The sequence below is a fragment of the Notolabrus celidotus genome, chromosome 19, assembly GCF_009762535.1.
Source record: "Notolabrus celidotus isolate fNotCel1 chromosome 19, fNotCel1.pri, whole genome shotgun sequence".
NCBI classification, from domain to species: Eukaryota; Metazoa; Chordata; class Actinopteri; order Labriformes; family Labridae; genus Notolabrus; species Notolabrus celidotus.
In genome coordinates, this window is record NC_048290.1 from 6,404,366 (window position 1) to 6,430,514 (window position 26,149).

A 26,149-nucleotide genomic window follows, 5' to 3' on the forward strand; every position below is an offset into this window, starting at 1 on the left:
CAGTTTTTGTCTGACTATACCAACTTTAAAAGAAATGCTAATTGCCATAACTTTCATTATGTAATAATGAAGTTATCTGTTTCTTAAAGCCAAAACCTATAACCTCAAATTATACGTTTTATTACAACATCTTTCCAGGGTGAATGAAATAGCAAAACTTCAGGATTATGTAGATGGAAGTGACAACTTTTATTCATTTTTATAAAAAAAAAAAAAGACATGAATGTTGATCGACTATGAAAGCTGTTTAAGATATTTTGCAGTCATTTAAAAATTGGTAAAGGGACTACTTGTTTCAGATCTCAGTTAAAGGCATTGGAATCAGTGCTAACTGCTAGTGTTAGCATGCCAAATAATGTTTCAACACAAGCTAAACAGAAAATTTTACACTTTTTTTTACAAATTTGGCAAAGCTTGCAACCACCTTCAAGAGCTTTATTGCTTTTTTCTTTAGTTTTGTCATAGACTGTCTATAATAGTGGACGTAGCCTCTTGGTTCCAACAGTAGAGTTCATGCAGAAGTGCATTCTTCCTGCATTTTAGTAATGGCAAGCAGGCAGTGATCCCATTGGTTCAAAAATAAGTTGCACTTGTATGCAACTAGATAAAAAAATAAACCCAGTCTCAGTTGATCCTTTACATTACTAATCATGTTTTGAATGAGTTTATGGTTGTTAAAGTCTGCTTAATGGCCCCCTTTAAAGGTTGAATTGGAAAAAAGCATGCCTGGCTACCTTCCATACATCCTGTTGTCTGACTAAAGACACTTGTGGTTCCAAAATACTAAGAGGATGACAGCTTGGGGTGCTGCTTTGGCTTAGTAGTTAAAGCTAGCTTGCCATATACAGTCCTCCTTGCAGTGGTCGCTGGTTTGACTCCCAGCTTCCACTCTTTACTACATATCTTTCCCTACTCACTACTCCTGGTATTTCCTGCCTGTCTTCAGCTTTATTTGCTAATAAAGACAAAAATGCACGATAAAAAAATTAAAGATGGCCAAAATTCCAAACTTGAGGCTTAAAGACAAAAGTCCAGAAACAAATTGGTTGTATTGTAGAGGCTATGTCAACTTCTTATGCACAGTCTTTGATACCCAGTCCTTTTTATGCTCACCCAAAGAAGTATTTTGCTTCTGCCAACATGTATTCTTTAACTTCAGGACTTAACAGCAGCTTCATGTCTGTATCGTGATCCTGTCACCCCTGCATGCTCCAGAACCCCCCCATGCATCCAAACGCCACATTCAGTGCATGCTTTGCAATTGTCTGTAACCTGTCCTAAGTGCAAAAATACTAAAGTGTGTGTGCAGTTGTTTGTTTGTTTGTGTCTCTGTTAGCTAGGTTAGCAAGCTCCAGCCCCTGTCAACAGTTTGTCATTTTCTTGCTTGCAGGGCTAACTTTAAGACATGTAAAGAGAGCCACAGGGAAGAAGAGGCAGGTCAATTCCAGATTCCCCTGAACTGGGCCACAGTACTGAGAGCATTTGGGCGTCAAACAGTTAATTTTACCTTTTTAGCACCATTAAGACTAAGAAACCCCACCCCTCTCCCAAACCAACCCACCACTGATCTCTTCCTGCATGTTACTGCTGTCAAAGTTTTCCATCTAAAAGCTTTTTTCAATCGTAAATACATTTATTATTATTATTATTATTATTATTATTATTATTATTATTATTATTATAATTATTATTATTATTATTATTATTATTATTAATTGCTGTTATTCATTTTCTTTTCTTTTGGCTTTTGTCTATGCATATTTGGTTACTCAACAAATCTCTACGTAAAACTATAGACGTAAATTCGAGACACTTTGTTGTGTGTGACATGTAAAAGCATGTAACCCTTAATACGATGTTGCATTTTAAACGATGATGACCAATAAAGAGCTTTCCCAATTGTTGTCGGTGTACCGAGGGCTTGCTTTTTAACGGCTGCTCACTTGAGGACGGAGCCACCTGCTCTGCTCGTCCAGCGGGTGGAGAGTATTCTCCGGGTTTGTCTGCTCAGACACACACCTGCACCACAGCTGTTCACACACAAAAAACACTGAACATGGACACAAACAGGGGGTCTTCATGTCAGTGGGAGAGAGAGGCAGGGTAGAGTCAGAGTAGCCAGGCTCAGACAGGTGTTTTTTTATTTCTTTCCTTTTTCTTTTTCTTTTATGGACAGTCTCATTTTGTCGCGCATGACACTCAACCGAGCTCATTCTAATCCTTTCAGGCCATAAAAACGAAAATGGACGAGATTAGACCGTTGATACCAGTGTTGGAGGAGTACAAAGCCGATGCCAAATTGGTATTGCAGTTTAAGGAGGAGGTCCAGGAGCTGACGTCAGTTCTAAGCGAACTTCAGGAGGAGATGGGGGCCTATGACTACGAGGAGCTCCACAACAGAGTGTCAAATCTTGAGGAGAGACTCCGAGCATGCATGCAAAAATTAGGTAGGCACAGAAAGTTAACACACACTTTGCTGCAAACACGGGCATGCAACACTTCCACTGTGACTGACCAGAGAGAGACGCTCAGGCACATTTACATGATTCAGAACATCACGGGGGTCATTATGTGTGTCTGCAATACTCTATGGTTCTAATGCTTATAACAGTCTTATAACACACTGCTCATTTACTCTGCTCTGTTTGTGTCTTTCTATTGGTCCATGCTCACTCTTCAATGAACTTTGCTGTTGGTGTCTTATATTTTCAAGATAAACCAACAATGAAGTTCAGTAAAGAGCTATGCATGTACTCAGTACTTGAGTTACGTTATTGTAACTCCAGGGACTGAAGACAAAAAACGAGGTACTAGTGCTCAACCATTGGTCAACTGATGAAAAGTTATTGCCATTTAATTTACCATTCAATCATCCAATGGTTTTATTGATGGCATAGCAACTCCAGTTTGAGTCTTTTTTATGTCATTGTGATTTGAATATTTAAGGGTTTTGGTAAAGAAAATAGCTTAAAATGGAAAATTAAAATTTGATAGAATAAATTGTTAGTAAAAAAAAAAAATCTATAGTGCAAATGTGATCAGTTGCATTCTTAAAAATCCCAAATTCTTGAGGAAAATATTGTCATTTTAAAAGGAGGAGTTTGGACTTGTGTAATGAAGGTTCTCCTTGGTGTGGAAGCATAAATTCAAAAAGGTGCATAAACCAACCATCCTTCTAGAAAAGTAAACAAAAAAAGCCTTAATTTAATTAGCTATTTCATTATGAAGATTCTTAAACAGGTCTGGTTTAAAACAAGCTAAGTAACAACCCACAAAGGGTGTGTGGTCTACACCCTGCAGAAGGCTGCTTGTTCCTACCATTGTTTTTTTTAAATCTAATCTTAGTATCAGAATCAAATCAGCTTTATTGGCCAGGCTTCCTGTGCTACTTTGCCCTCTATGAGCATTAATCCTGAAAAAATGTAAATAATATGTACAAGCCTACATTAAACCCTAAACATCAAATCAAGGATTTTAATTCAAGATCAGTGCTTCTTTTTACCTTTTGGAATTGCCAAAGTGTTTCTTGGGTCTAAATTTCTCATAGGTATTAAAAAGTTTTGGGAGTACTTCATTAGTTGCTTCAGCCAGCAGGAAACCTTGGAACAGGCTGCAGTGAAATACCTCCTGGCAAAAGCTTATGGTGTCTGGCAAAATTAAAAACAGGAGCCCAGTAGATAGGGACCTGTGGGTTAAGGTAATATCCTTCTTAAAAAAAAATATGAATAAGTGTTGCAGTGTTTTTTTTCAAAGCCACCAGACTCCATTGAAAAAAAATTGATTTTACCTTTCAGAATGTTGAACTAACTTGTTCCATGCTGCCCTTATTGGTTTGTTTATTTGTGATATTTTGTGACTCAAGTGTTTCAAAAGGTTGCTTCATATTAAATGCAATACTGTTGTAACCCTGAAAAACTAACAAATCAAGGAGGGAAGGCAAAAGAAAAACTGCTTTTGTCAATAGAGTCTGGTGGCTTTGATGAGAGCATTGTGGGGCTGTTTCTGGTGTTATGTAAAGCATCGTACCCCTAAAAATAAAGTCTCTATGAAGGCATCCTTTACCTGTACATGGACACCAACCACCTGAGCCTGTCAGGGACATAAATAGGCACGTTCAGTGGGCACATTGTGGTCAGGCACACTTGCCCCAAAGGGTTATTTGCAGCTCACTTTGCAGCTCACTTTGCAGCTCACTTTGCAGCTCACTTTGCAGCTCACTTTGCAGCTCACTTTGCAGATGCATGCTGAAGGGATCTAATGATGCAATCCAAAGACTTTCTGTAACTATAAATCAGTTAGACCTATGTGAAAGTGTCTAACAATGAAGAGTTCTTTCCCACAAACTAGCATCCTCTGATGGAACAGATGGGATGTTTATATTTTCATGCCCAGGCTTGAGTTATCTTAAATGTTTCCAGTAGTACAGACGTACAAACATACACAAATGAACAGCGTACAGAGTACGAGAGGTACTTGCTGCCTGCTCGAGTTCTTATCACAGTCTTATCTGTGCTTTTAGCCCCTGTCTCAGTCTCTTCACACCTCTGTCACAGCCCACAGTGCTAATAGATGCACACCCACACGACAGTGACTAAGATGTATTACGAGAGCACAAACACTTCCATGCAGCACATCACGGGTATATTGTGTTCCTGTTTCGAATTATTCACTGTCCAAGATGACAGAGAGAAGTTGGGAAAAGCTTTTCGCTTACAAAAGATACTGTTCTTTTTGGAAAAGCGAATCAAAACGTGATGATTGTGAGAACAAAATGACACAAGGAGTCTCAACTCTGAGTAACTTCTGTGGGTTTTCTGTTTCTCTATGCACACACACTCGTTCATTAGCTGCTCTCGCTACCTGGCAGACTTGAGCAGGAGTCGTGTCGGTGTTTCGATGCCAGCGACGTGACAAAGCAGGCGACCACAGGAGTTACTTCAGTGTGTGTGTGTGTGTGTGCTATCAGACAAGATAAAGGCGAGGTCACTCAGCGTGGGACCGGCTGAGGCAGGACAGAGGGTGGCTACTCCTTTCATCTTCACACGATTGCAGAGGCACTCATGCGTCGTGCGCACAAACTCACTCCCGTACACTCCCCCTTATTGAGATGAAACTCGCGAAGGTCAGTCAGCGAAATTTGCATTCGCAGATCAACAGCAGCAGGGGGACAAGAGAAAAACTAGAGAGGGCAGCAGAAACTTGAGCATTGGGTAATAGAAAGAGTGACGGGGGGAATTGATAGAAGGTGCTGAGGGAGAAGGAGAAGGAGTGATGAAGTGAAGGCGAGCAGGGAAAGTGAAAGAGAGTAAGTGGAGTCCCTGCAGAGCTGTCCTTCAAGCTGTTTTGTGCCGGTGAGACTAACAGCCCCGGTGGCTGCTGGGACACAATGGCCATCGATCAAGAGGACATGCCAGCTTGCTGGGCAATAATCAAATAAATAAATCACCCCGTGTCGTGCCCCAGCAACATGGAGGCACGGAGGGCTCCAGGCAAATCCAGACCCTTCGCGCCAAAGTACTGATGAATGGAGCTGGAGAAGTCATACCAGCACATAAAGACCTCTTACCACTGTTTTTCACCTGCTGATTTCCTCTGTACAGAATCATACAGGCTAATATTACAGGGCAAAACATCACAACAAGGTGACACAGAATCAGTCTTCCTCTGTTTGCAAACAACCTCAAAGTTACTCTTGAGTAAAAATGAATGAGAGGGAAATTCAAAGCAAAGAATTTTTGTGTTATCACCTCGTTTCTTCGTTTTGGTGGTCTGTCATTTTAATGAATCGGTTAAAAAGAGATATATGAACACTTAAAGGAAGTCACATAATACAATTTTTTATTATAATTTGACATATTTCTCAATTAAATTAATTATTTTTGCCTATAATAAAGCTTAGCAGGAGCAAGCATGCGTAGGCGTAGTGAGTGTTAGAGTCTATGGCTGCAATATCAATACAATATCTCATGTGCCAGGACAATCTTGCATCCAAATGCATGTACGCCAAATGCAGGAAGCCAGAAATACCATAATGTCTCACTCACAGCAGGTCATATTTCACAGAATGAAAGAAAAACAGGCTTGTTTGGCGTCCTCGCATCCACTGAGGCGTAAACAGAGTAATGACAGATGTGCTCACAGACTGACAGATGTGTAGGCAACACGATCAGAGGTCATTAAGCTCAATGTAATGATAATGTAGACTGACAGGATTGTATACAGCTGTGTGATTAGTATGTGCTGTGTTGGATAGATGCTGGAAGTGCTATAGTGGAAAGGAAGGGTGGAAGAGTTTGAGAGAGGGGAGATTCAAATGTTGCTAAATTCGGATAAATGACATCACCTTCGCCAGCTGAGCCCCGCCCACCTTAAAGCAAAGAGAATGGGCTTTGTTCTAACTCATGTAAAGATTTACTCGTGCAGGAGACTGTCGCAGATGGTAAGGAGCAGGTTGGTAAATAAAGTATTTAAGGTCTTTAAAGCACCTGTAAGGGGTTTTCAGCTGGTTATAAAACAGCCTGAGATTAACGCTGATGCTTCTATAGGAGAAACAGAAGCAGACACGACTGTCAGAAAGAGGACTGATTATTCCTGTTCGGTTATTTTTAACATGTTTTAGCGCTTCTCGGGGCAGGTGTCAGACAAGTCGATGACAGCGTGCTGAGGAAACAGCCTTTTTGACATTTTCCCAAGCTAATATTCGCAGTGAGCGAAAATGGAGCCTGGTGAGATTTCTGTCAAGTTATAACATTAAGTGGTATTTATATAAACTACTCATGTGTGCAGATGAACCCCTATAGACGGTGTTAGGAAAGGGCAGAACCTTTCAAACTTGGAGGGTGATTGGACGAATGTTCTGTGTGTCACATTCGTTATGGGCCAATAAGAGCAACAAAACATTTGACACAGTAGTCGCTCAATGAAGGCCTTTGCTCTGCATCCACGCTAATCTCTTTATGGGAAGCCATTGTTTACAGGCTTGCAGTTGCTTCTTGCTAACGCCACGACTAAACCGCGCCCGTAGCTACCGCCTCTTTCTCCTAGAATGACGCTGATTGGTCGGGAACAAGCGTATCAGCTTGAAGATTTATGAGACATGAGATCTGACTAGGATTGCAAAGGGGTGGAACATTTCCAGTAAATTTCCATGGGAAGTTAAGCTGGGGAATTTTTGGAAATATTCCAAATTGGAAATTATGGGAATTAATGGGAATTAACTGGGAATTGAGTGTAATTTAATGGAAAGGTATCATATCCAAGCATAAATATGTGTTTTGTTATAAGCAGACATCAATCCAGAATAATACAATTAAAACAGATTTATTTGTAAGTAGAACTTTATCAAGTGTTAAATATTTCATTGAGGAACAAAAACATGAATGTTGAGTTAAATATTACTCATCCCCCCTGATCCAACCCATTCAAAAAATAACAAAAATGCAATCCCAAAAAAGTCCCATTCAAAATGTTACATGAAAAGTGCATGTAGGAGGCTTGGTCTCAATAGCCCTGCAGTAAGAAGTGTGCTGTGTGCATGTGATTGAGGAATAGCATAGATATTCATCTGTAGTTGCATGAAATCTGGTTGTTTTAGTCAGGATTATGCTAACATACATTTTCCCCAACAATATTTAAGTTCCCTATTAAGAGCCAACCTTTAATTTAATAAATTCCTGGTTTATTCCCATAAATTCCTGTTAATTTACATGGAAAGTTTCCAACTTTGAATATTCCCAGAATTTTGCAACCCTAGATCTGACCAATCCATGTGCTTTGAAGGGTTAATTCATGTTTTATATCCTGCCAAACTTAAGGGTTGTCAATACAGTATTTTTACAGGATTCCTACCTCAGTGAGCACTATTATGATTTAACTACAAAAAGTACAGTAAGATCCAATTTGTCATAAAGCCAAAAAACATCCTCTTAAAAAACGACCATCCTCTCTACTCAGGACAATCTTTTTTATTCTGTATTTAAATCCTCACATTTCAGCTTCAGCTACCATTAAGTTTCCCATTCTCTCCGCTTTAACCGGGGCACATTCAGGCCAAAGGGGGATTAGACCCTGCCTGTCTGAATCTCCAGATCCATCAGCTGGCTCTCCAGCAGCCGGGGGAAAGTAGTGTCATCTAAAGATAGAAGCCCGATTAGAGAAGAAAATAAATAAATCAATGTCCAGTGTATTACTGGTCGTCTGTAATCCCACTTTGAGTTACGTAAGGGACTCAACCCCCTCTCTGGAGTGAGAGGATGATGCTCACGTGACCACGTGTGTGTCTGTCTCTCAGCCGCCGCAGAGGTGTGAAGACCACAAACAATCACAGCACGATGTTTGACGCACAAAAACCCCCAAACACGATTCTTGATTCTTCTCATGGAAGTGACAAAAGTGCTGAGAAGATGGAGGGAGATAAAAGAAAGAAAGCGAAATGGCATCTCACGACAATAAAAGAGCAAGAAACATGATAGATGTTGCGAAGAAAGAGTGATGATGAGTGTTGCAGTCAGAGGTTAATGGATGCAACGCCTGGCAGTGAGAGATGCTAATGAAAAGCAGAAATGAGCCATCGCCACTGTAGCACTTTTTAAATTAGCATAATAGAACGACTCATTACATTCATGGGAAGGAATGAAGTCATCAAAATCATGTAATTGACCTCCATCCTGCAGAAGTAACCTCAGAAAATGAATGCATGTGCTGCAGCCGGGTTGTTATTTGGTCAGAATCCTGTCTCCATTTTTCGTCTGTGCTCATTAGAAGGGGAACATTAGCCCGAGCCGCAGAGCCCGGCGCTAGGTTTGTCAAATCCGCATTAACACCTCAATCAACACTAATTAACAGTACAGCAGCTTACAAGCTGCACACAGGAGCAGAACACACAGAGGCTCTCCCTTTTTTTTCTCCCTATCCCCTGTTCCTCACACTTTCTCACACATCCACACAGAGAGGGGAAAACAGGCGTTAGCATGTGTGAACTGAATAATAAGCACCTCTTTGCTGAGTGCATTACACAAAGAGAGAGGCAGAGAGAGGCGGCCTGGACAGCAGCTCCACTATCCTGCAGGCAAACTCATTTGGATTTGAAGTAAATGAAAGTGAATCCCTGGTAATAGATTTTTGAATTATTCTAAATACCCTGGATAGGTGTCACTCTAGATGTTCCCATCATCCCATCATGCTTTTGTCCTTGCAGCATGCGGCAAACTGACGGGCATCAGCGACCCCATCACCATCAAGACGTCAGGGTCAAGGTTCGGCTCCTGGATGACCGACCCTCTGGCACCTGAGGGAGACACAAGGGTACGTACACAGTCAAACAGGTTGAATCATCTGTCATTGTGGATGAATGTGTAACAGACTGACATCAAATCACCGCCCAGATTTGTGCTCTTCTTCACTTTCTGATTGGTTTTGTCTCTTTATCTAAGTGAAAAAAGGGTTGGCAGACGACCTTGACATTCTCAAAGTAAGGTGTTAGATTTTTATTTGGTGCTATGAACCTGAGGTACTTCATCAGCTCCTTGCTGAAAATATCAAATGATAACCAGCTCTACAGGGAAGGCTGCTGTAATTAACATTTTTGCATTAGCACTGGATTAATACAGTATTTGTGATGTGACAGTTGTTGATATGAGTGATAATTCTTGAGGATTATCATCTTAAACTAGGCACTCAAGTCCAGCTTGAGTCCTCATTTTCAGGATTGGCAACTTGACTTGGACTCAGACTCATGGATGGAGAGGAGGACTCAGACTTATTTATTGATAGACTGTTTATTGTTACCAACGTGCAAGGGTTGGCACGTGTGTTCACCTGCATGTGTGCTGTCTTGTTAAACAACAGCTCCCTCCAGGATGCCTAGCTGTGCCATGAATTGTGTGTTCTGCCTTCACAGACTTTACAGTTAATGCTAAGAGCAGAGCAACATGTTCAACTTGTAAGAGGACCATTGAGGAGAACACAGGGACAGTTTTATGCTTTAACAGATCTGTCGAGGATGCACCCAGGAAAGTAAGCAAGATGCTGATGTTTGCTTACTCGGATTGTTGATAAAAGTAGAGTCACAAAGCTAACGGTGATGATAGCAACAAAGGTGACTCGACTGGATCCAAGATGTTTGGTTGGTTAAGGTTTGGGTTTAATAGCATGCAGGCTGCAGGTACTTTTGAGTTTATTGGACACCTGTGAGGTGAGCATTTGTGCACGATGCACAGTGCTGTAACTTTACTGATCATTTAAATCTCCAGACAGCATCAGTCAGGATGTGTTTTCTATGCTTCCTAAATAAATATATAATTAAGACTCAACTCAGACTTGAGGACTTGAATCAACTGAGACTTAAGTTTTGGAGACTCAACTTCAACACTATAGCTACAAGGAGCATTTTGCTGTCTTTATAGTTCTATTTTTCCCTCCCAAACTACCGACCCTGCACCGAAAATCAAAGATAGCAACGATCTAGTGAACCTGGACAAATGCTAATGATTCATTGTTTGGCTACATTTCACTTAATCAACTCCGTTAGGTGCTTCATGTGTCAGTGCAGCTCTGATTGGCCCAAATGAGCAGTTAATGTGAGTTAAAGGTGCACACAGTTTTCAATAATGTTATGTTAGCTGATCAAATACAGCTTTGAATACAAAAAAGATTAAATACAGCTAAATGAATATAATTAGGAGTCAACTCAGACTTGAGGTTTGGTGTTTCAACTTCAACACTAGCTACAAGGAGCATTTTGATGTCCTTATGTAGTTTTATTTTTCCCTCCGAAACTACCAACCCTGCACCAAAAATCAAAGCTAGCGACGATCTAGTGAACACAATGGAGCCAAAGAATGTATTCTGGAGCTGGAGGAGAACCAAACTGAGCTATAAGGGGAATACAACAATTTTTTAAACCAACTTTCTTTACCTGCAAACAAATGCTAATGATGAATTGTTTGGCCACTTTTCATTTAATCAACTCCATTTGGTGCTTCATGTGTCAGTGCAGCTCTGATTAGCCGCCCAAATGAGCAGTTAATGTGAGTTAAAGGTGCCCACGGTTTTTCAATAATGTTATGTTAGCAGATTTAATACAGCTTTTTCTTTCCCCAAATTTTAATCACTTTTCAAAATGAGTTCAGAAAGGTTCTTGAAATGTTCCATGCATGCATTATTCAGACTTTTATCAAACCTTAGTTTTTATTCTCAAAATTTGAAATCCAAAACAGCACCCGGCAGAAACAGAACCTGTGATTTTATCCTCTCTGGCTGGGCTTTGTTTTGCAACGCTTCATTTGACAGGCCAGGTGCAAGGTTGAATAAAAACAGTGACTATATTTGTTTCACTAAAACCACTTTCTCCTTTGTATGTCCACACTGAAGGCACAGGGTAAAAATGTGACAACTGTCAATTCAACAAGTTGACTGAAGGGTTATCCACATGGAATTTTTGACCCAAAAATGTACACATTTTAACTGCAGTGATGATTTTTTAACTGATTTCTTCAGTGTTCTACAAATTGAAAGCAAAATGTAAGACATGCATAATGACTGGGTTTTATTCTGTTGGTCAAACAAGACCAGGAATTTAAATGTTGTGATTTGGGTTTAGAAAATGAAAAGCTGCACATCATGAACTTATGACACCAAATTGGATCATTTGTGTTTTTTGAAGTTTTCATTTTGGGCTTATATTCCTGTATTTAGAAAGATAGGGTGGTGGATAGAGAAGGAAACTGCATGTTACTCCCTGCTCTGTTCAAAGAGTAGGGTGTGCAGCAACATGCGGCAAACAGCCAAAGTCGAACCAGGGCCACCTGCTGTGAGGACTGTAACCTCTGTACATGGCGAGCTGCAGGGGGCTGCGGTTTAACCACTAAGCCAAACCAGCGCCTCTGCAGCCCGCCAATATTTAACTGGCACCCTTTTGGAGAAAAAAGTCAACACCCCATGCTCGTCTTTCCTCTTCAATCAAAAGACAAGTGTCTCAAAATCTGCAACAAATAGTCCTCCTGACTCTAAATGAAGGGGCTAACTGCAATTGGGGTGAAGATGGACTCACAAATTGAGATTTAACACTCTTTGTTAATTGCTCAATGTTCTTTTTATCAGTTGATTACATCCGAGTGTGGCTTCTGTTGGCTCAATAAATGAGTCCGCTTCATCACTAGGACACATTAAAATCAAAGGCCAGGGATAAATCTATACAACAAAGCTGCACAGAAGACGGGGAGGTGGAAATAAAGAGAGTTTATTCGTCAGCTAAGAATGAAAATACTCGTCCTGAGCGGGCTTTATGGGGACCATTAATCAAAGACGGGACATGGCAGGGAAAAGGATCTGGACAAGGAGCATAGAGATGTTGCAGTTTGCTTCCTGGAGGTTGTTTGTCGTGACAACACAACTAACATGTATTTTAAGATATTCCAGGGAGCAAGGTGAATCTAAGTGCTGACTGAGAGTATATTTAGCATACTGTGAGGGCTAGTTTTTTGTAGAAACTAATGCATTTTGAAGAGAGCACATAAAAGATGAAGCGCGTTATCAAAGGGCCGAAAAGGAAGAGTGATTGTAATTGACGAGAGCAGACAGGTCTGCTCTATTTCTTTTTATCTTGTGGTTTCCTCACTCTGTTTTTTTTTTCTTTCTGGCCCCCTGGAGACCTACTTCCTTTCTCTGAATAATTTTTTTAGTCAATCACAGCAGCACGAGGAAGCAGGTAAGGGAAGGGCTTCAGGTGTCTCAGTCCCGGTGAGATAGAGAAGTGTTTGAGCTGCCAGCAGCTCCGGAATAAGAGCTCTCTCTCTCTCTCTTGCCCACCATCACCGGGGCCAGCAGGGAGCCGGGTCGAAGCAGCTGAGACGGGCTTTTTATGTGGAATGATGGGCATTATCCCCGCGGGGCCCGGCTCATGCCACCCCGCGGCTGTCATCCTGAGTGTTTGTATTCAGAAGCTGCTGGATCTCTGCTGCGGCTCCTCCTGGAGGACGTCTCAGTGCGAACTTAATTGGGATGCTTGTCGACGATGTGATTTGATTCATTCTTGGTGTGATCTGCATTGAAGATTCTGTACTCAAAGCACTCTGAGTACAAGAATGTAGATGATACAGGTTTATTGTGGAGATGCCATTTAAACTGTGATGATGCCAATTCTGAATGAACTGAATGTGAGAATCAGCCAAAACTGAGAACTGATCCAATACCAGCGCAAGACTTCAAACTGAACTACAGACTTCAAACATAACAGCTATAGACTATTACCCTGAATGGTTGTGATTGGATTGTTATCATTTTAGCATTGCTTGTCTCAAAGAATGTATGACAGGCACTTTTATTTGACGGTTTGACAGTCAGTTGTAACAGAACAAGAACATGAGAAGGTAATCTAGGAAGACAGACTGATAAAATATGGAGAAGAATCCATCCATCAAAAGTGTCTGCTTATGAGCAACATGGAAACTAGTTGTTTTCTAAGTTAGGCGGCTTGATTTTGAGTTGTTTCCGGTTTTAACGGCCTAGTCTTTTCGGTTTGGAGAGTAAGAGACCTCTGTGTGGTTAAGGAAGACTGGAGGAACCAGGGTCTAAATTTAGTTCAGGGCTAGATAATCTCCCCCCTGAAAAGCCCCTACTTGAGGGGTAGTACTTTTCAAAGGTCCTGGGACTTGTGGGTGTTTGTGGAGTTTACACAGTTGTTGAAACACAGAGGGAGTTCCTGGGAATGCAAACTAGTTTAGTTTTTTATTAAGATTTCAAAAGATGGGGCGCTGGTGGCCTAGCGGTCTAAGCGCCCCACATACAGAGGCTATAGTCCTCGTTGCAGGGATCGCCGGTCGACCATGTCCTGCATGTCTTCCCCCACTCTCTACTCCCCACATTTCCTGTCTCTCTTCAGCTGTCCTGTCAAATAAAGGCAAAAGGGCCAAAAATATAACTTAAAAAAAAAAAAAAAAAGATTCCAAAAGATTATTTAATATAATTTATTTCCTCCATACGTCACAGGCCTGATTTGCACAATCTATCCGGGACTTCAGCATGCAGTCGAAACGCAGACATCAGTGGGGGCACAGGAACCTTTTAGTTCTGGGGAAAGTAGTTCTGGGGGCTAAAAGACCCCGGAACTCTTGGTGGAAATGCACCTTATGGTAACTTTAGTGGCAGCTCAGCTCCCAGCCCCCCAGACTTAATTTGAAGAAACACCTACTTTAAGTTAACAGTAAAGTATTCCTTTGCTGTGACTTAAACTATTTCCCCATATGGTGTTGTACTGTTCTTCTAGTTATATTTTTTGGCCTTTTTGCCTATATTTTATAGGACAGCTGAAGAGAGACAGGAAATTTGGGGAGTAGAGAGTAGGGGAAGACATGCAGGAAATGGTCAACCGGCCGGGAACCGAACCGGCGACCCCTGCGACTGTGGGCTCTGTACGTGGGGCGCTTAGACTGCTAGGCCACCAGCGCCCCTCTTGTAGCTATCTCATTGGAAAGACTGTCAGGAAAGGAAAGAAGGTGTTTGTCTTTGCTGCTCCAAAAAGCAGTTAGGGGGTGCCGTTTAGCTTAGCCTTTACATCACTCATCCCTTGTACAGAGGTTTTAGTCCTCAGTGTGGGTAACTGAGTTTGATTCCAACCCACAGCCTTTCTCCTCGTCGTTTCTTGCTGTCTCGTCCCAGTTTACCACTCTATTCACTGTTCGATCCCAATACAGCCCAAAACAGCAGTTACTTGGTTGCAGCTGTAAAACAACTATAAGGGAAAGTGCTGTGTAGGCTACTGTTTTTGAAAGATAAAGAGGAAGTGGTTTGCGGTCGAGCAAGATGAGTTATTTTGGGGCTTGTGAACTCTGGTGTTGGATAGATGCCCAGACTGGCCTATTCGCCAGTACTGCATTTACACTAGTATCACAGGCTTTTTCAGCACTAGTGCTGGTACACTTTTAGCCTCTAGCTTTCCTATGTTTGTTTCTCATTTTCTGTTTCTCCCTCCTCCATGTCGTTTAGGTCTGGTACATGGATGGTTACCACAACAACCGCTTCGTCCGGGAGTACAAGTCGATGCAGGACTTCATGTCGTCGGACAACTTCACGTCCCATCGTCTGCCCCACCCGTGGTCGGGAACTGGTCAGGTGGTCTACAACGGTTCCATCTACTTCAACAAATTCCAGAGCCACGTCATCATCAAGTTCGACTTCCGCACGTCAACCATCAGCAAGTCCCGGCAGCTCGACTACGCGGGCTTTAACAACGCGTATCACTACGCCTGGGGCGGCCACTCGGACATTGACCTGATGGTGGACGAGGGAGGCCTGTGGGCCGTCTACGCCACCAACCAGAACGCCGGGAATATCGTGATCAGTAAGCTGAACCCTAACACGCTGCAGATCGTCAAGAGCTGGACCACCAACCACCCCAAAAGGAGTGCGGGCGAGTCTTTTATGATCTGTGGCACACTGTACGTCACTAATGGATACTCAGGAGGTACTAAGGTCTACTACGCCTACTCCACCAACTCTTCTACGTACGAGTACATTGACATTGCCTTCCAGAATAAGTACTCGCATATTTCCATGCTGGACTACAACCCGCGTGATCGAGCCCTCTATGCTTGGAACAATGGCCACCAGGTGCTCTACAACGTCACGCTGTTCCACGTGATCCGCTCAGAAGAACTGTAACCACAGAAAAATGGATTACATACAAGAATACATATTGTCTGTGTAGAGATCTCCCTATATACGAAAATATATCTGCGAAAGAAAAAGACTCCATGGCAAGACCATTCTATTTATAATATCAAGAAACTTTTACTGAAAGACTGCTTCATCAGAGAATGCAAACTGGATTGAATGTGCATATACATGAGACTGAAAAAAAAAAAAAGTCAAATTGAAGGGTTTCATTCCAAAATGTGATATATTTGTTATAGAAAAACAAAGCTTTATAAGTTCATATCACAAAATCACAGATGATTGTTCAAAAACAGAGCTGTTTTGTAAATAAAAGGTCTTAATACAACTTCTATCTTTAATATTTACCCATAGTGGACTTTATTTTGATAGACGCCATCCTTTTCTTAGAGGTTTTTTATTTTGGAATGAAACTCTTTAATTGTTTACCGCATAGAAAATGATTGTAAAAGTAGATGAATATATAAAAAGTTTAAAAGAATAAGAACAGATGCCAAAAAAATAACATCACGCCTTTTCTTTTTATATAACGGAATATCAACCTAAGCTCATTTCATGGCTCTGGTGCTTCTGCAGAAATCTTCCCAGCTGAACTTTTCTTTTAGCCAAAAGGAGGGGGGGGTCTGGAAACAAAGACTGTTGGTAATGAACTGTTGGACCCCCCCCTCATTTCCATGAACATGAGACTGAGAAATGGGAGGTGAGTCTTGTCAGAAGCCTTGTTAGCCTAATGGGTGAAGCCTGTCATATCGTTTTTATCAAGTACAGTAGCAAATCAAAAGTCTGTAGAGAAACAGCAAACAATAACAACATTCGCTATAAAAGACCTGAAGGCACTGACTGTTGACAGCGCTGTTGTTTGAGATGATTTTCCTGTGTTAGTGACTACGTGTGAAAAAGGCTTTCTTTGCATGAGTGTTTTCTATCACTCCGGTCTCCTCTTCTGAATGTCTTTTGCTGTATGATACAAAAAAAAAAAAATGAGGGAGGGAGGGGAAACAAGGTAGAATACCTTTGGGATTTGAGCATTTGCAAAGATGTTTACTTTTTATCCTGCTTCTTACTATTAAGTCCCTGTTTTGTTTGTTTCTTTTTCTTTGCTATTGTTTGATTTTTCAAATGTTCTTGTATCACTGTAACTGTTGGCACCGGTTTTGCCTCTCTGTATTTATTTATTTGGACTGTGTGGGAGGAATCTATCTAGCTCACATCTCTCAGAAGAAAAAAAAAAATAACAGAATGTATCAAGTATTGTATCCCGGGATCCTGGTCCTCGTATCTTCAATTCACATCATGCGCCTGTAGTAGGGAGAGTTTTCTGTAAGAGGATAATCCTGTCTCATGTCATGTTTCTCCCCCACTGCTAGTGAAGGATAATGCTGTTTAAATGTATACCCTTAACTGAGGACAAAAGCTTTTCACTCTTTTTGCGCTTTGCTGGACATGTGTTGTATCTGAGATGAGATAGTTAATGATTCGTGTCAATAAAACAGAGAAATCTGATGCTTGGGATTGTTGCCTCAGAAAGCCATGTGACAGCACACTTAGTGCTAAGTATGTTCATATGGAGATCACATTAACATCAAATCTAATGCTCTTATGTCGCTCCTTTTGGGTTACCCTTAAGAAGATTACAGAGTAAACTTTGCTTTTAGCTCAGTTGAGAGGGAAGAGCATATTTAGCATTAGCATAAAATATCACATTTAAAAAACAGATTGTGCCTTGGTCCACTGCCTAAGAGGTTTTGCTACTACTAGTGTTGTAGTACTCGAGACCGGTCTTGGTCTCGAGACCGGTCTCAATGCCGCTTATTTCAGGTCTCGGTCTCGTCTCAGAATCGAAAGCATTTTTACTCGGTCTTGTCTCGGTCTTGGACTGGGCAGGCTCCGTATTTTATATCAAGACCGGTTGAGACCACCACTGATGCACTCTGTGTCCCTGAAAAAACTAAACTTAAGGAGTCAAAATAAAGGCAACAAAGACAAAACCAAACCTTGTTTGTTGCTGTCAATAGTATTCAAAGCAAACTTAAATAAAATAACTAGAAGTCTTTTATTTTGTTAACTCTCATAATGATTTTTCATTGATATATATGGTCTTGGTCTTGTCTCGGTCTTGGTCTTGACTCGGTCTCGATCCCTAAATGTCTTGGTCTTGTCTTGGTCTCGGTGCACTCTGGTCTCGAACATGTCTTGGTCAATGTGGTCTTGACTACAACACTAGCTGCTACAGTCTTGCTTGGTCTGTTAGCATCCAAACGCTAATACGAGTCTTCAGAACCTTGCTGGCTAGTTTGCTTCTTGGGAAAAAGGCTAACATGAAGATCTGAAGAGGATCCCAAAGGGTGTCACCTCATTTGCCAAAAGATGAACTTGCAGGCAAAACAACTACACTCAGCTTTTGTTGCTATGGTCTAACTTGATCTGATGACAAGTAGCTAACAGTGAAGTTAGTTAATATTACAGTTCGGCCATGCTTGATTTTAAAGGTTTTAAAGAACATAAACATCTGTCATTGAAGCTTAGGACAGCTACTGAGAATCTTGAATCTTAGTTAGCTTGTTTGCTACTCTGGCACTAGGCTAACTTTAAGATTTTGGGGAAAAGAGTTGACACTTCACATTTTAGGTGCTTTATCAAATTTGCTTGTTTTTACCTTGATAATGGCATGTAAGCTACTTGGACCAACATTAAAGGTTTCAGTAGAAAAGCCTAAATTAAACCTTTGACACTGCTATAGGTTTAATTTACTGTTTGCTTGGTTTTTAAAGTCTTAAAGCATGTGTTGTATCTTTTGGATGGCAAAGTGTTTTACCTTACAAAACAAAAAGATACATTTGCAGGAAATGAAATGTGACTACATTCATGACTTTACCTACCACTGTCTCAATTTGTCTGTTGACTATTTGCTCAAAATCAGCTTATGCAACTGTATTCACTCAAACAGTTGTGTCATCCTGGTACTTAAGGGTTTTACAGAACAAAAAATATCTGTTGTTGTAGCTTAGGGCACATGACAGTGTTGTTTCTAGGTCCGAAATACTGAGGTTATGCAACTAGAGCCTCATTTTGTCTGCTAGCATACAGCAGCTAAAACGAATCAAGGACCTTAGTTAGCCGAAGAGCTGTTAGCTTGTTTGCTTCTGCATGAAAAAGGCTATAACTTAAGGGATGTTGTAGAAAAAGGTTTGATATTACACACTTTAGTTGCTTTAACAAATACTATTTTTCCTACATGGTTACCACTCACTTAGGTAATCACTGTAGAAAAGAGTTGTTAGCTGCAGTGCCACTTCACTTGGTCACACATTTTGGGGAATGAGAAAAATACATTCAACTTTTGAGATTATACTGTTTCATATTTACTATTTGCTTTGTTTTATAAGTCTTATAATATGATTTGTATCTTTCAGATGCCCAGATTTTTTTACCTTATGAGTGAAAAGACATATTTGCAGGCAATGGAATCTAACTACTATTTGCCACCAGTGTCTCAATTGTTTGCTAATGTAAAAAACTTTATTAGCTTGAGCAGTTTGGCCACACTGAAACTTTGAGGTCTTAAAATGCACTGCTAGTTGGGCCACCACTCTCTAAAGCCAGTCTTGGTCTGGTAATGAAAGAAGCATCAATTTGCTAGTAATAGTTAATGTTAGCAACACTTGAATACTTTATTTGCAAAAACAGAGAACTTTGTTTTTATAAATTTCCAAAAAACATATTTCCTTTTAATACACATTTTTAATAAAGTAACATTGAGATCCCTCTAATTATTGTCATTTTTATTTACTCAAAGCAACCCAACTTCAGTTAATTGATAATACCTAAAGCTGGTAATAGAAAAATGTTTTTTAAACACTTTTTAAGAACTAAAAAAATGTTTAAAAAAACATATTTTTTCTGTTACTAGCTTTAGGTATTATCAATCAATAATATTGATTGAAATATGTTTTTTTAAACATTTTTTTAATTTTTAAAAAGTGAGTTATCTGTTTTTGCAAATGAACACTTCACTTGTTACCTTCATTGTAACTTGGCTCCAGGCTATCTATAAGGTTTTAATGATAACACCAAACGCCTGTCACTGTTCAGTATAGAAGGTAATACACATTTGTTTTCCTTTTTAATGTAATCTTGATTAGTTAAAAACATTTTAGCCTAATTGCTACTTATGCCACAGACATGCTGCATCATAAAAGGGAAAACATAAAAGCTGTAATGGCTCCTAAACTGTACATTGAGAGATGTTTCAATAATTCTTACCACTTCCATTAGCTTGATTATCACCCTGGAAGCATCAGTAGATAACAAATGCTTTTAGAAAGAGTTTTACTTTCTTTTCAGTTACTGTCTTTCATCTATCACCCTGTGAAAATTGTTGTAACTGGTATAACCCCCTTCCCTCCACTTGATTTATTTCTTTGTTTTGATTTCTTCTTATCAAGGAAAAACGATCCACTTTTGTTCACTCAACAGTTTCTCTCCTTCTTTGTTCTTCATCCAATCCACTTACCCAAACCAGCACCACCCTCTGTTTTTTTCCTCCCTTATCCTCCAGCCAGTCAATCTTTCCTGCTCTTTGTTGCTCCCACTCCCTCGCTCCCTCTTAGTCCTCTGATGTTTCAATCGATGAATAAATGATTGCTTCTATTTTCACTCCTCATGCTTGGCCAACACATGCCGCTTTGCTCCCCAGAAACAGTTTGAGTTTTTGGGAGAGAGAGAGAAACATGTTCGTCGGAAGGTCTCGCAGCGTATGACAGGATGAGCTGTCAGTCAGGAGCTGAATATATTTACATCTTTAAGCGGTGATTGGCTCATCAAGAGACATCGCACCACTCCCTCTCGTTCCAGTTCCCCAATTCCCAACACACACGCGAACCTGACAGTTGCTTTTTATTTCATCATTTTTGCCTGTCAGGCTGTCTTTTCATTTCTGCACTGCTGTTTTGTTTACTGCAGACTTAAATAGGTGCTATGGGCTAATTTGCTTTGTGTATACCTTGCCCTCTAAATGCCACGGCTACTGCAGCAGCACTTTTGGGATTAAAAGGACAGACACAGTGAGAGTTTTAACCTTGCTCAGGCCAGCTGTAAGGTGCATCATTCCCCCAAGGACAAAACCACTTATCAGATAGAAAGCATTGTAGAGGCTTGCATTAATGTTGCATTGCACTGCAGTTTACTCCTTAGATTGCTGCATGGAATCTAAAGGCATGTTGTCACAGTTTAGAAAGTCTCCCTTCCCTTGCCATGTTACATAATACACCTTCACAACTGACTCTGAGGCAGCGTCTCTACGGCCTCTTTGTTCATTTCAAGGTTAAGTTATGTAATCTGGAAAAACTCACTGTCAAACCCTTATTAAATCTGACTCAAACAGTCAATTGATATTCCACTTAATATGACTCATTTGTTGAGCTGTGTTTGCACTTAAGACGTGCTACAAGTCTATTTGAAATTATGCAATACTACCAGGGGAAATGTCTCAAAATAGCACAACGGCAGAAACAAAAGAAGGCAAGAGAAACAGTGATCCCAAATACAGCTGACTGCAGATCTGACTGAGGGTATGTGAAACACAGGATTAGCTCAAGCTGAGCGCTGAAGGTGTACCTGCACTGATTGATTGGCATCAGCTGCTTCATTCATGCTTCAGCATCCATGGGCTGTTCATCAGTTCACGCATTATCATATTCATCCAGGTGTACAAGGTGCTTTAATATAACTGATACCTTCATGTAGCTCTTTACTTACAGGTGTAGGTCTTTAATGAACTATCTATATCAAGCTTTGAAGGCTAATTTCTGCATCCTTCCTTTGTGTGAGAATAAAGCGATGTACCCGGCCCTCCGTCACTAGAGCCAGAGTGGGAGTCACTCTCAGCCTGGAGTTTCAAATTCTATTTTCAGTATATAAGTCAAAAATAGAGCCCTGTTCTCCATGACTTCATTATTCATGGTGTGTTTCATCAAAAATCAAATTTCCAGTTTGACACACTGTCATCTATTTTAACGAATACGAACGAGAACATCGCAATTTTTCATGCAGCATCAGCATTTCTCAGTGCAAATGAGCATAAATGCCTCCAGGTGCTCCAAATTTAAAGTGCACATGTCCAACGCCCAAGCATGGCTAACTACCTCATTATAACTATCTCACAATTATGACTCACCATAGGATCCTTTTTTTATCGAGGGTAAGTTTTAAAGTTTTTTTTAAGTCTTCTCTCTTTGCAAACATTTTTCTTTCAATCATCATTTAGTCAACTGAGTCTTATTTGAAGCTATATCATTGCATTTTTCTGGCACTGTTCATATAGAGAACAGGTACTCTTAATATTATGATATTAAAGTTGACAGAATTCTGCTAACTGTAGATTAATCATGACAATGGCTACATCAACTAAATTACTTTCAAAGAGCACCCATATCTCTTCCATTCTTTGTGAAACAATAGTCATAAAACTAAATACACTTATAAAGTTTTATTATCCACATTACAGCCTCTAATAGATATACCTTAGTGCTCAAGAAATCAGCTGTTTAACAAAGACAAGCAGTGTCATAAAGAAGGTGTTGATTTCTTTAAATATATAAAAATAAAACAGGGAACGTGTTAGTCTGCCGAGACTTGAGGCTTTTGTCTTCACAAACCACAAGGACCAACACAGCTCCTTCTATAAATGCCCTACAGAGGAATTAGTTGTCGATGTAAAACTTGTTGCTTCTCCATGAAAATGAAAAGCTAAATGTCTCTATTTGAATTAATGACAACAAAAAGAGATGTGCTATGTCGAATCAAAAGCCCTCTCCAGAGCCAGAGACGACTATGAGCTCCACCAGACTTGTAGAGTCTCTTGGTTTATGCATGAACACGGACACACATGCATGCAAATACTCTCTGCTTTTTATCACATCAGTTCCAGTTTGGATTCAATTCATCAACATTCAGACTCTGAACCAGGTGTCTGTCTATTCAGCAACCTTCATTTTGATGTTGGTGCCAAGTACATGACTTGAAAAGGTCAGACCAATCCATAAATTACAAAGTTTTCAATGACACCACTGCAAAGTTGAAACAATCCCAAGGTTTTTGTCCTCATTATTTTAATATAAAAGACAATTTGTTCCAGTCACACTTGGTTTAGTTTCCCGCTTTGAGTCCCACAATCCACCAAATAGTTAAAGTTTTATTTGAGATATAAAAACCTGATTAATCCCAAACTGTCAAGAGAACCACAGCAGTAATAACATTTCCATGGCCTAGGACCTGCCCCGCACTCAAGCAATTACTGTGAGCCCTTTCATATTTAATGCAAGAAGACACATACCGACAGCTTCTGAAACACACCTCTCTTTTTACTATTCCATTACAATTTTTTCCATTCAGATTAATCACACAGGCAGGGGAGCACAGAAGAAATAAAGCCCAGGTTTCAAGTTTTCATTGTAGCTGGGAGAAATCTGTGCTAAAACTATTACAAGCCCGGTGCGGGTTGGAATAACAGCCAATAATAAATCAATAGAACCATAAAGAATAGGACTGAGAGAGAAAAACAACAGCAATAAAGGCCATTCATTTTAATTATGGGCCAATAAAAAGGCAAAGTTAAAACTAGTTGTCCCCTTTGTGATTCTCGGAGCACTGCTTTTGTTTACAAATGTGTCCTTGTCAGCAACTCAAACACCTGCTCTGTAACAAAATGTCTCTTTAATTAGCATTCTCTGTAATGCACTGTGCTCATAAGGGTACATGCATGCAAACACACACAGCTACGTGTACCTCATAAAGAAGCGCCAGTTACTCAAATCCATGCTCAATTATTCTGCTCTCTACAAATAAAAAGCAAGATGTTCTGGCAAAGCAAACTTACTGATTTATTAGGGGGTGTTTTGTTATCCCAACATATTGGGGGGACACATTTATGCTGCCTCAAGTAGATCTAAGGGGGACACTTTATTCAGATTTATATGTATTATGTTTTTTCACTGCACAAATGTCAGGGTGGATGATCACAGAGAGCTCAGACCTCAAGTCTGAAGCCAAGATTCTTCTCCACATGTGGTTAGATTTAATCTCCTGAAGCCTTTGGTCCAAGAAATATTTGAGTTTTGGTGGAGTTCTGAGAAAAACATCATGCCCCGTGTGGTTAAAAGTCAGATCTGATGACATTTACAAAACTGAAAACAGTATAAACTGACTTCTTGTTCATTCGGAAACAAGCTGTAAACAAGAAACTCTTACCCTATCAACATTTTGAAGTTCACACTATGTCAGCTACTGGTCACATATTGGCACATCAATCAGATGGGTAACAACACTAACAATTACTGTCAAGTTTGGTGTATACGTCTCACTTTTAACACCTTTTTTCATCTGAAAAGTGGGCAGAGTCCTATACACTGCTGTGAGCAGTTCACCAGTATAAAATGCAGGGAGAGGTATTTTATTGTTTCCTAGAAGATGGAACCCAAAAGAGCAAGCAGCTGCAGAGCATGGTAGGCCAAAAAGTGAGGCGGACAAGTCTAGTGGCGTCACTTATTACAGCTTTTCTAATTCATCCAGTTATAATCATGCATTTCAAGAAAATTGTGGTACACTATGAAGTAAATCAACCCAATGGAGTTCTGGTTTGATTAATAAGACTCCTCCTTACTCTATGACCAATGACTGGCAGAGGTGGTTGGCGCTACTGAAGGCCAATTGGATCCATCCATAACTCAAAACTATCAAACTGATGTCTGAAAGAGCTTCACAGCTGCACAGAAACTACATGATGCCGAGTGCAATTGAAGTCATCACACAGGAAGACAGTTTAACTTTTTCCTTTCTGGAAGCTGGGTGCAGAAAATGATTGAAATGACTGCAAAATGAGAGTAGCATGTCTACACCATGGAAAGGGTGCAAAATTACAGTACTAAACATGACAAAACAAATATAAAAATCAAGTTATACAAACAATTTGCAATGAAATATAGAGTAAGTGTTGAAAACAAAGAAACCAATAACAACAGACAATCAATAACTTATTGACTTTTCTTCTCACATGGGACTTGAAATCTAGTCTGGGTTTTTGACCAACACACCCCACTTATTAAAGCTCATGTAAGGAGTTTTTTTTACTGAAATGAATAAAATCATGTTTGTATAAGCTACAAAGGTAAATGAGATCATAATCAACAAGATATACTATTTGTGTTTTGTTGTTGTAATGCCTGAAACTGCTGCCACAGGGAAGGTGTAAGATGAGTAATTACACGCTGTCAGAGCAGTCTTTGTTTGTTTTCCACAGCAAACGTTTTCAAATCAGTGATACATTTGATTGTTAGAAGACAGCAGGATCATCAGAAAATACACCTTACACAAGTACAGGACAAAATCAGGAAAGAGATACAGAATTTCCCTCCCTGGGATAAATAAAATATTTCTGATTCTTAGGCGCCAAATTGCCTCATGCCAAAAACTCCTCACAGATAAAAAATGTGACCTCTGCATTATATTTCTTAATGACCCTTTAAGGAACATTTTGCCAGAGTTGGAAGTTTCTGTGACCTGGTGATCCTACAACTGGAATGTGATTAATTTTCAACTCAGTCACTTATTGTCGCTTCGCCACTCTCTCTTTTTCTCATCTAGCTCCCTCCATTAACCTCTCCTTTTCCTCTCTGCCCCTGCAATGATGTCCATACTGATAATACCAAACTAAAACGGTAAGAGGGAGAAGTTTGCCATCAGGGATTTCTGTCAGAACATGCTGCTGTAGGAACTATTACAAATGATTTTCAGGTATTTTGAGGTAAAACTGTTAAATAACGTGGTTTTACGTTCTTTGTATGTACAGCTGATCAAAAAAGGATCTCAAAGTCTACACGCTGTGACCTTTCAAAATGGCACTTACTAATATCCTCAGGCAGCCTGCTTTATTACACACCACCTTTTTTTCAATCTAATTCTTTGAGATGTAGGAAATAGTCGGCTTTGAACCTTTAAACCTCTGAGTGCCTGTGGGCTTACGAGGGACTAATGAGCACAACACTTCTTATTTCCAACCATTCCTATACCTTCAGTGAAAACACCCCAGGCTATGTGGTTTTGTGTGTTTATGGGTGCATAATTTGTGTTTATATGTGAATGGAGTGTAACTAACCATAACTGTGTTCCACCAAGCATGCAGTACATTTGCTTTCACACTTAAGTGGCCACATATAGAGATGACAGTTATGCCGCATGCAGTATTTTACCCGGACAATATGGGTGGTGTTTTCACCAAGGGTCGTGCTTTTACATGTACGTGTGTTCGTGCGTGTGTGTGTGTGTGTGTGTGTGTGCATGTCTCCTTGCACATGTGTGTGCACTTGTGTGTGGGTATGTACTACTAACAAGCTGTGGAGACAAAATGCGTGCCATCTGTGCACACGGGAGATTTCACACTCTTGTTCATGTTTGAGATGTGCCAGTATTCTCATCAGGGACGCTG

At 40.2% G+C, this 26,149-nt stretch overlaps 1 protein-coding gene across 2 annotated transcripts in view; it reads left to right on the plus strand.

Annotated features, from left to right (window-relative positions):
• olfm1b (olfactomedin 1b) overlaps nucleotides 1-17,493 on the plus strand; it is a 30,217-nt gene extending 12,724 nt beyond the window's left edge. For both annotated transcript variants that reach the window (XM_034709957.1, XM_034709956.1), the window contains exons 4-6: nucleotides 2,228-2,447; nucleotides 9,197-9,303; nucleotides 14,983-17,493. In XM_034709957.1, the coding sequence (XP_034565848.1) occupies nucleotides 2,228-2,447; nucleotides 9,197-9,303; nucleotides 14,983-15,657 (1,002 nt within the window). In that variant the 3' untranslated portion in view covers nucleotides 15,658-17,493. The remainder of the gene's footprint in view (nucleotides 1-2,227; nucleotides 2,448-9,196; nucleotides 9,304-14,982) is intronic.
• Nucleotides 17,494-26,149: the final 8,656 nt, after the last annotated feature.